The sequence below is a fragment of the Argiope bruennichi genome, chromosome 9 (genome assembly GCF_947563725.1).
Source record: "Argiope bruennichi chromosome 9, qqArgBrue1.1, whole genome shotgun sequence".
Lineage (NCBI taxonomy): Eukaryota > Metazoa > Arthropoda > Arachnida > Araneae > Araneidae > Argiope > Argiope bruennichi.
In genome coordinates this window covers 11,030,926-11,042,898 of record NC_079159.1, presented here as the reverse complement: position 1 = coordinate 11,042,898, position 11,973 = coordinate 11,030,926, and the positions used below count along the sequence as shown (strand labels likewise).

General features: G+C 29.7%; 1 protein-coding gene across 1 annotated transcript; it reads left to right on the top strand.

The window, feature by feature from the left end:
* Positions 1-11,195: 11,195 nt before the first annotated feature.
* LOC129983982 (uncharacterized) lies at positions 11,196-11,894 on the top strand. Its single transcript, XM_056093720.1, has one exon. It carries the CDS (start codon positions 11,196-11,198, stop codon positions 11,892-11,894), a length of 699 nt encoding a protein of 232 aa, XP_055949695.1.
* Positions 11,895-11,973: the final 79 nt, after the last annotated feature.

Sequence of the window (11,973 nt, the reverse complement as noted above, 5' to 3'; positions counted from 1 at the left end):
GATTCTATTCCCTGTATTTAGAAATTTAATAAGCCTGATTGGTTTCAACAAAAAAGGTTTTGCATTAATTGAAGTTTATTCACTCCCGTTTTAAATTAAGGAATTACTGTCAAGGAGCTGACAGAAAATTTAAAAAATCTGCAATACAGAATGGTACAATGAGTCTGCAATAGTGTGAATTATATGACTATCAAAATTTGAAATTTCAAGATGTTTTGCTGAAGAAAACATTTAATTAAAAATTTTATATTGGCTAGTAACCTAGACGTAACACATGTACTGATCACCAAAAGCAATAAATAATGTAAAAGTAATAAGTAAAAAACATCAATGCAACTGTATTTGCAAAGCTTTTAAATTCAGATTTTTCTTTTTAATGATTCGTTTACCCCACGGTTTGTCGTTATCCGATTGCAAAATAGTAAGAGCTTTGATTCTAACCCGAAAAACTTAAAACTGAGATTTTTCAAAAATTGTAATTTATTTTAAAACAGTACTTAATATTCTGTAGGAATTTGATTTGCAGGTATTCAAAAAATTAAAGTTGCAAATGGTTAATTATGAGTCTAAATAATCTGTATTATTTGAGTCATTTTTCCAGGCCAAATTTGTATTATGAATATTACAAAGAAATATTTTGACAATTATTTTTATTTGTTACAGTCATAAGGCGCATCGACCAGTTATTTCAGCATTACTGAATAACTGGCCAATTAAATATTGTACAGTATATTTAATTATAAAATTTTAATCATGCAGATAAATACTGAAAATCGATATATTTGAAAGTGAAATATTGCATGAAATTCCCTAATTACACAATTATTTTTTTTTGAATACGGAAGAAACAAAGTTATAACGTAGTGTTACTTGTCACAATTAATGTTTTAAACACGCATTTTAAAATATTAAAATAAATTGGCAATGTGCTGAAAGGGTTTTTTTTTAAAAATTAAATCACTTGCAGGTAATGTCGAGAAATAATTTCACAGTACTACGGAATAAAATAATTTGCGAAACATATTGCAATGAAAAAAATATTAGACGAGGACTTTCATTTTCTAAAAACCAGACTAGTATCAAAATAAACATGATAATAACTTATTCCTAACATAAATTTTATGTATTGTTTTATAAAATAATCGAAAACCCTCTGAAAAAACCAATCACATTTTCGCATTTTCAATCGATGTTATTGTCAATCTCTTCCTAAGCACTGAAAGAAAAATGCTCTTAGAAATCGAAAGACTACGATAAGAAACACCTGCTACTCACAGCATGAAATTTGCTAATTACTTCCCACCTGCAGCGCTGAACTGACCGCAAAAGGGGAAAGCAATCCTTTTGACCAAACCGCGACATTTTTAAGGTTGAACCTGTTATTCCGGCGTGCCGCTTTCGGTAAGGATAGCAATCTGAAAGCCGCCGCCAGGAGGGTTAACCCTCCAAGCGGCAACCCCGGAAAAAGACGGAATTTTTTCTCCCTTCAAAACGGCGGACCCGTCTATAGACGGAAACAAAAACTCCCTTGAAACTGTCACTGCCCGTATTTTTACGGGTTCCAGTTTTTCCCTACCCCCAATCTCAAGCTGTGAGATAATGAGAAGGGAATATGAGATAAGGAAAAGTGAATCGTTATCAGTGGACGATATGATTGATGTCTTCCTGCTCGCGCCCTTTTAAGCATTTTAAAATCTCGCTTACGTTCTGAGGCGTTACTTTTGAGATTTTGATAATAATTACGTATCCAAAATGAAATTTGAATAACGAGAATAAAATTGAAAGTATGAAAATATATACCTGGAATGAATACATACATAAACGTATTATTATTAATAATTTGAAACATAAGATTTTAAAGCTTTCTAGCATAAGAAAATAGTTAATGTAAAAAATAAATAAAAAAATATATAATTAAAATTTGACAAGTTTCTTTTTTATAGCGTGCTTTCATTTAAGGATTTTAGAATTGACATTGCTTATGCAACTTATTTTTGGAAATAAGACACTAAACTTATTTACAGAATTTACTTAACGAACGAAACTTTTTAACTTTTAATGAATTATTTTTTTTAGTGTTCATTAATAAGTGTGTTTCAAAACGGGAAGATATATAGAACCAATATATTAAAGTGCGATTTTTCGGAAAGATTAATATTCGTTACATTAAATCCTTATTTTTATAACGTAATAAATTATATATGAAAATTGAATATTTGTTTCATTCTTTAAACCTTATAGAATTTCACACTCTTTGACGAATTCGAACAAAAATGTAAGCATTGTAGAGATATAAATTTCATTGTTTTTATATTTTTCCTCTGGTTTTTAATAATATTTTCAAAGTTAATATAAGCGCAGTTTTTAAAGGTTCTATTTTTTGTATCGAAATATTAATCTTATTTCACTGTACAATCTTATATATACATCGCACGATTCTGTTTATATGAAAGTGGTTTATATTGACATTTTTACTCTTAATGCTGAGTAATTTAATCCACGAATTTTAATCCACTTGAAAGTGAGTGAATGTGTGAGTTAAATGTGAGAATAAATAATTTTAAAATTGTTGCCATTATTTTAACTCCTTGATCTAATTTTATCTCATATGTTAGCATTTAAAAATTTTTTTAATGCGTACAACTGGCATTTAGACTATTTTCTTCTCCTGTTTGGTCAGTTCGAGTTCACTGGATGCGATTTTTAACAAACAAGACGGGATATGATCTTTGTTTTATTTTATTTTTGATCACGAGAGTAAAAAAAATTCGGAAACTCCCACTTCCATGTAATTTGAAATTCTTTATTCTTAATAACCTTTAGCCTCACATTTTCATTTTTTTAAAAACAGAACTAGTTTGAACAAGGGTGTCAGACATGAAGGTCGCTTGCGAATATTTCTATTAAAGTAGCGAATATCTCTAATTATAATGAATATGAATGTTCGTATTGGCGATCTCCAGATCAAACTGTTTGACTTAGAGCGAACGCACTTCGCCATTAAATAATTAGAAAACTGTTAACGTTCACCTCGAGTGGAAATTTTCAAAATTTTAATTAAAACTTCTGTTAATTAAAAATTATTTAAAATTTTACCATTTATCAGCGATAAAATACGAAATTATTCTAATATAATTTATACAATGTGTCATTTACACATTTGAATGTATCACCAAGAAAAATCATTCTTTGAGGTAAAATTAAGATCTTGAACTTTTAGTGTCTTATTTATTGAGATGCTAATTATGGAGCATTCTCTTCAGCCACATGGTTTATTTGTATTTCAGTAAAGAAATTTTTACCCCTTTGCTTTTAGCTTAGATCTTTTTAACCTTTTAACTAAATCATCATCAATGGGTAAAAAGCCGGAATGAAATATAAGGATAACAATGAAAACGTTTAGTTTCAATTCAAAAATAAAATATATTTTTAAAATATGCTAAAATATTTTTAATTTAATTAAAAGTGGGGGGGGGGGGAAATTTGAATTCACAATTAATGTACAAATTATTTCTCTACTGTGATATTTTCGAATGAACTTTAAAATTTTAATAATTTTTATTAACCCTTTAAAGGGCCTTTTTTTCCTAGTCATGTTGGAGTAAAATGTTTTTAAAATTAAGATTGGCCTAGGAAAAGTAATTCATTCAACTTATTAGATCAGTTTAATCTGATTTATTAATTAATTTTTCCAATTAATAACTAAGAAATAAATCAAGACACTTCATTTTATTTGAGATAAACAATTGAAACCTCTAACCTACAATTCTTTCTTTCTTTCTTTCGCCACAGAATATCCCCGAACTTGGAATCAATTCTAACCTACAATTGAAACCTTACTGAAAAATTCGTAAGAATTTATGCCAACTTACATAACTTTATTCAAAAATTGTTGAATTTGGTGATGAGCATACTTCCCTTGTCCCTTGAAAGGGTTAATTAAAATTTTAAAGAAATGATTCCCACTGTCCAATGTATGTAGATGCAGATTTTGGTAATTCTATTTCAAATTGTTTGGTCTGAAAAGTACCAATACAACTAGACAAGTAATGACACACACACTTGTCCATCTTTATTATTAACTTAGACGAATGTTGGTGCGTGGCGTCTATTAGATCTTCTATATATATCTTAGTGGAATATGCATCTTAGAAAATGAAAATGTGTAAAATGTTTTTTTTTTTTGTTTTTTTTTCCTGAAAATTTTTAAAAATTATGAATTAAAAATAAAATGAGATTTTGAAGTGTATTCCATCATAACTTTCAAAATTATTACAGAATAAGAAGGAATTTTTGGAAATTTTTATTGAATAAGAGATATGAGAAATCATCTGAGTCATTTCAAAAATTAAAAAGAAATATTCAGTATATACATAAAACTTTATTGCTGAATGATTCTATTCCCTGTATTTAGAAATTTAATAAGCCTGATTGGTTTCAACAAAAAAGGTTTTGCATTAATTGAAGTTTATTCACTCCCGTTTTAAATTAAGGAATTACTGTCAAGGAGCTGACAGAAAATTTAAAAAATCTGCAATACAGAATGGTACAATGAGTCTGCAATAGTATGAATTATATGACTATCAAAATTTGAAATTTCAAGATGTTTTGCTGAAGAAAACATTTAATTAAAAATTTTATATTGGCTAGTAACCTAGACGTAACACATGTACTGATCACCAAAAGCAATAAATAATGTAAAAGTAATAAGTAAAAAACATCAATGCAACTGTATTTGCAAAGCTTTTAAATTCAGATTTTTCTTTTTAATGATTCGTTTACCCCACGGTTTGTCGTTATCCGATTGCAAAATAGTAAGAGCTTTGATTCTAACCCGAAAAACTTAAAACTGAGATTTTTCAAAAATTGTAATTTATTTTAAAACAGTACTTAATATTCTGTAGGAATTTGATTTGCAGGTATTCAAAAAATTAAAGTTGCAAATGGTTAATTATGAGTCTAAATAATCTGTATTATTTGAGTCATTTTTCCAGGCCAAATTTGTATTATGAATATTACAAAGAAATATTTTGACAATTATTTTTATTTGTTACAGTCATAAGGCGCATCGACCAGTTATTTCAGCATTACTGAATAACTGGCCAATTAAATATTGTACAGTATATTTAATTATAAAATTTTAATCATGCAGATAAATACTGAAAATCGATATATTTGAAAGTGAAATATTGCATGAAATTCCCTAATTACACAATTATTTTTTTTTGAATACGGAAGAAACAAAGTTATAACGTAGTGTTACTTGTCACAATTAATGTTTTAAACACGCATTTTAAAATATTAAAATAAATTGGCAATGTGCTGAAAGGGTTTTTTTTTAAAAATTAAATCACTTGCAGGTAATGTCGAGAAATAATTTCACAGTACTACGGAATAAAATAATTTGCGAAACATATTGCAATGAAAAAAATATTAGACGAGGACTTTCATTTTCTAAAAACCAGACTAGTATCAAAATAAACATGATAATAACTTATTCCTAACATAAATTTTATGTATTGTTTTATAAAATAATCGAAAACCCTCTGAAAAAACCAATCACATTTTCGCATTTTCAATCGATGTTATTGTCAATCTCTTCCTAAGCACTGAAAGAAAAATGCTCTTAGAAATCGAAAGACTACGATAAGAAACACCTGCTACTCACAGCATGAAATTTGCTAATTACTTCCCACCTGCAGCGCTGAACTGACCGCAAAAGGGGAAAGCAATCCTTTTGACCAAACCGCGACATTTTTAAGGTTGAACCTGTTATTCCGGCGTGCCGCTTTCGGTAAGGATAGCAATCTGAAAGCCGCCGCCAGGAGGGTTAAAAAGGAATGATGAGTTAAGAAATTTACGAATCCAGAAATTTTGAGTTAACTCACGTGCTGCTGAATGCTTAAATCACACTACAATTTTCAGATGCTATGAAGAATATATATATATATATATATATATGTGTGTGTGTGTGTGTGTGTGTGTGTGTGTGTGTGTGTGTGTGTGTGTGTGTGTGTGTGTGTGTGTGTGTGTGTGTGTGTGTGTGTGTGTGTGTGTGTGCTTTGCCAAAATTTGAGATAATTTGCAAATAAGTTTTGAATAAACTCCTAAAAACTTCATGAAAAACAGTTGTAGTTGTAGTTGAACACAGCTCTTATGACACGCTAGTTATCATTACCAATCAAATTGCTGATCAGTAATGATCCGATCAGTAATTACCGATTGCTACATCATTAAATTGTTGTAATATGCTGAATTATTTATATAGACTGAATATTTGCATATATTTTCAATTGTTTAATTAAGGGCTAATAGAAGTTTAATTGTTTGCATTCATTTAATAACTTTACTATTTAAATTTATTTTGATATATTAAGAACATTTCTTTCAATATTGTTTATTTCTTATATTTTAATTGTTACTTAAAACAGTAAGAATAGAAATTTCTATATACACAGCACTCATAAGAAATGACGTAGTTGATTGACTTGCTATATATTTAGCAGATGTTATGACTTATCAATGAAAAGAAATATTTTAGGTTTATTCCAATTTATTTAATGCTCAAATTCCCTATTTTTCCCTTAATTTGAGCAATCAATCTAAATGCTCAAATTCCCGGCCTTCATATTTAGAAATTCAAGTTCAGATAATGTAACGTTCAAAACTGAAGATTTCTTAGGATATTCAATAGAAACAATAAAATGTTTAAGGTAAATGAATTGTAGGGTTTATTAATAATTCAGATAAATAAACAGAAGCGCAGTAATATTCAGTTGATTAATATTAAAAGTAAATCACACGAAGCAAAAATATTAATCCTAATTTTATAAATTCATCGTATATTACATGGCCTTTTCCTAAATTCTATTAAGATATTTGAATCCTTAATATTAAATGCAATTATAAAGCCAAACTGGAAATAAGTCAAATACATAATGGGAAAAGAAAGATAAAGATAGAAAAATCTAAATGCCTAATATTTGTAATTATCCCTAATTCTGTTTTAACCAAATGTTAAAGATTCCTGATTAAACCTTCTAGCACTAATTACAGACGTTTCGGCAGCAAAAAGGAAGAGAGTACATCTTTTCCTTTCTTTCCTGGCCCGCTTTTAGTGGCGATACTCGAATGAAGCTAATAATGAGGTAGGGAAAAGTAAAATTAATTATGCCGCCAAAGACAGCGGTAGGCGACTTTTTTTTCTACTAGACATTATTCGGAGGATGGGGTTCATTTCGTAATATGTCAGCAAGAAAAATATTCATTATTCACTAAAAGATAAAAGAATAATTGAATTATCTAGTGTGTCTTGATTATACTTATCGTTGCTAAAGTGCATTAAATTTTACGTAATATGTAATCCTCCTAAAACGCATTAATTTATATATATAAAAAAAGCATTTGTTAAACCGTTGTTAAAAGGCATTTTAAGCTAGAGCATTTTAATTTATTTGGTTTCATATTCAATTCTTTAGGGAATTCAAAATCTTTTGAATGCATAAATATGCTTATGACTTAAAAATACTCATTAACAAAATTATAATTTGTTTGAAAAATCGCTTCCATATTAATGATATTTTTGATTATTGAATGCATTTTCATATTTTTATTTTAAGTTTCATTAAAAAAATTTCAAAACTGCATTCCATTATTCATGAGTAACTAATTTTTACTCATATATGCAAATTAATTTCTCTCTTGCAGATTCTTTTACATTTAAATGAAAGAATTAATATTAATGCAGTGACATCAAATTTATAGAAAGCAATGACTATATTAGAATATAATTTGGCTTTGAAATGAATTATGGCTTAACTAACATCTTCCTAAAATTACCGTTTGAAAAAAAAATTAATAATAGCTATTTTCTCCGAATTATTCAAAAGCATTTACAAAATACTAATGTCATGAAAATTCATAAGAAGTAAAAATATTTATATAGAAAGTAAAAATTCTCTCATTGAAAAGTTAATTCCAAATTCATTGCTAAAATTTATAATTACAATTATATGATTACGATTATGATTATGGTTATATATACTATTATTAATTATTATGATTCTACGAGTAACCTGTGGCTTCTCATAACATTTTTTTCTCATTTTTTTACATTTAATTTCTTTGAATCAAATGAAAAAAATAAACAAAATACCTTCTTTCAATGTGCATGTCATTCATGTCCTGTTAATATATTTATAAACATAATGCTTATACTTGAATTAAAACAGATATATGAGTTACAGATGAATAATGTGTATAAAGTTTTGTCCATGAGCTATAAAAAAACCAATATTTTTAAAATACATGACTTTGTAACTTCCGTTAATATTACATATAATTATAATTATTTTTATTGTGAATTTTATTCCACAACTATTGGAAATGGCAACTTATATTGAATTCAAATATGAATGCGCTAGACGTTCAATAATCAATATATTGTCACAAAAGGAAAATTTCACATAGTCAGCTTGGCACAGAGGTAAAGCACGCGCTTGCAACGCTCAAGGTCAAGGGTTCGAATGGCAGCCATATTGCATTGAAATAAAAGTTAAACTTTAATTAGAATTTCTTATTATTTAATTGTTAATGTTCTAGAACTTTCTATAACATTCTTTATAATTTTAGATTATTCTGTAAAGGTATAAATTCTGAGTTGACACAAGCAGTAGAGTGAGTTCTCCGCCTGCATGTTATGAGGCTTAAAGCTAATAAACTTGATATAGTGTCCCTTTGTGACTTGTTATTCTTTGTATCTTCGTTACAATATCATTAGCTGATGAATAAAATAATGTCGTCTAGAATTATTAAGAAAAACAAATCTCTAACTGTTCACGAGAATGTCGCTTAACGCCAAACTTGGCAATGTTAAAATTACGGCAACCCCTTTACCCGCCCTTCCGGTCGAGTCTTTCAGGAGTTCATTAGAACGTTGACCCGCATCGGCTCCCGCAGAAGTTGTGTACAACTTCAGTTTGTAAGGCTTAACAAAGCCAACCGTAATGCAATACCGCAATCAGCCATGTATGATATGATCTACTCACCGCAAAAGGAGTGTATAGCGTGAAAATAAAGAAGTTCAAGCAAAAGTACAGTCCACTCTCATTTCGAATCACCATATTTATGGTCCGTCGAGCGAGAGTAATTACTAGTAAAAGTAATCATGGCTGATGATCAAAGAGCAAAAATCATATCTCTTAACAGAAAAAGAGGTAGTATAAAATCATCTTTAACAAAGCTGAACTCTTTTATCGAAACGAATGATTCAAAGGACTCAATATTGTATCAAACTAAACTGGATAATCTTCTCAGGATTAAACAAAACCTAGAACGGATTAAAGAAGAGTACTTCGTCACAGCCGAGGATTCCGAATTACAAGAATTGGAAGATTCGGTAGAAGAATTAGAAGAAGAGTGCGAAAGACTAGAGGTAAGCCTTAAGAAAATATTAGCCTCTAATAAGGAGCTTTTATCTGCTTCGAACTGTAATTCTCATTCTAATGAAGCATCAAGCAAAACAGAAAGCATTAGTTTCAGACTGCCTGAAATTCCGCTGCCTAAGTTTTCTGGTCATTACCAAGACCAGCAGAATTTTAAAATTCAATTTGAAAATATCATTGACAATAATGATAAATTAACTGAAAATCAAAAATTTAATTATTTATTATATTATTTAAAATCAACTCTTAGTGGTACAGCCGCAGAAATAGTGACAATAGAAGAGACCTATGCCAGTTTGAAAAATGCTCTGAAAGAACGTTTTGATAATAAACGCTTATGCGTTCAAAGTCATTTCAATGACATTTTAGCTTTAGAAATCCATGCATCCGATTCGGCAAAGGGTTTACGAGCTTTTTTGGACAATTGTATTAAACATGTTCGAGCTCTTAAAATTATGGGTTTAGAACTAAACTCTTTTTCGGAAGCATTATTGATTAATATTTTGATGAAAAAACTAGATAGAGAATCAAGAAGACAATTTGAACTTTCTTTGGTATCATCTAATATACCTACATGGTGCGAATTCATTGAATTTTTAGAGAAAAGGTGTCTTGTCCTTGAAAACATTCAAGCAAGTATTACCGCAAAATCAAAGCCGCAACAAGAATCATATAAAAAATCTCATTCATTTTTTGTAGGAAATGATTCAAGGAAAGTGTGTATCACATGTAATAAGCCTTTACATCCTTTATTTAAATGTGAAGCATTTTTAAAATTAAATCCTGTGTCTAGATTGAATATGATCAAAAATACGCATTGTACTAATTGTTTATCGGATTCTCATAAAACGAATCATTGCCGCAGCAATAACCGTTGTAGATCTGTTCTGGCTTCCATAATAGCCTTCTTCACGTTGATTCTTCTATAAGAAATAAAAAACAACAGCAACAAACCTCAACCAATAAATCTAGTGATCATCAAAATACTTCAGACTCTAACTCAAAAGCTTTAGTTCAAACAGAAATATCTCCATCTCTCTGTTCGCAAGATCAACGAAAAACAAAAAATGCAAATGCATCTATTTTGCCTACTATTATTGTTTATTAAAAACGCTGCTGGTCAGAAAATACCTTTACGAGGCATCTGTGACACTGGGTCTCAGAATTCATTTATCACTACAGAAGTCGCAAATAAATTAACACTTAAAAAATATAAAAATAATATAACGATTTCCGGTATCAATGGAAAAACAAGTCAGCTACATTCAAAAGTGTTTGCAGAGATTTCAAATAGCGATGAATCATACATCACAATAGCTCAGTTGCTCGTCATTCCAAAAATTACTGAATGCATTCCTTCAATAAATAAAAAAATTAGAAAAACAAAGTTTACCGGATGGATTCAATTTGGCCGATCCTATGCAAGGTCAAAGGGCAATTGTTATATTACTTTCAGCTTCTTTCTTTTTTGATATATTAATGCCAGGGAAATATATTTCAGATAATCTGATTTGGTTGAATTCGCGTTTCGGATTTATTGCTAGCTCTGCAAAGGAAGGAGAGTCGGAATTTAATCATAAATTCTGTGGTCTTGTTACGGAGAATGATAACTTAGAAAAAATAATGGAACGATTTTGGCAAGTCGAAACATTACATGAAAATCAATTTTCTTTAAGTGAAGATTCAATTTATTGTGAGAAACATTTCAAGCAAACATACAAACGCAATGAGGAAGGTAGATATATTGTGGAAATGCCAATAAAGGAGAATCCCCCTGTGTTAGGTGAATCAAAACAAATAGCGCGAAATCGTCTAGACAGTTTAATTAAAAGGCTAAACAAAAACCCGCAAATGAAAAAGCTCTATTCTGAATTCATTGAGGAATATGCAGCTCTTGGTCACATGGAAAGAGTAATGGAAGATGAATTACCAGAAACTAATTATTTTTTACCTCATCATGGAGTCTACCGGGAAGGATCTACAAGCACCTCTCTAAGAGTAGTCTTCAATGCTAGCTCCCCTAGCTCTAATGGATTTTCATTAAATGATTTATTGTGTAAAGGTGATGTTGTTGAGGACATTTTTGAATTAATATTAAGTTTCAGGACACACAAGTTTACCTTTACATTTGACATTCAAAAGATGTTTCGTCAGATTTTAGTTGTGCCACATCAAAGAGACTATTTACGAATTTTATGGTTTGATGAAAACTCTAATCAAGAAGTAACATTTAGATTAAAAACTGTGACATATGGCACTTCATGTGCACCTCATCTTGCCATACGCACCATTAAACAATTAGGTTTAGATGAAGCGTCGGACTTTCCGTTAGCATCGGAAATGGTTTTACGCGACCTTTACATGGATGATGGGATTACAGGCGCCCCGGATATCCAAACTGCTCAAATTCTACAACAGCTGATAAAAATGTTCGCAAGAGCAGGAATGTAATTGCATAAGTGGACTTCAACCTCACAAGAACTTTTAAATAGTTTTCCAACTTCTAATCCTGAAAACAATTTTCCCATAG

What these genes read in the sequence shown, in the direction of transcription:
- LOC129983982 (XM_056093720.1), top strand. Translation starts at nt 11,196, where the DNA reads ATGCCAATAAAGGAGAATCCCCCTGTGTTAGGTGAATCAAAACAAATA.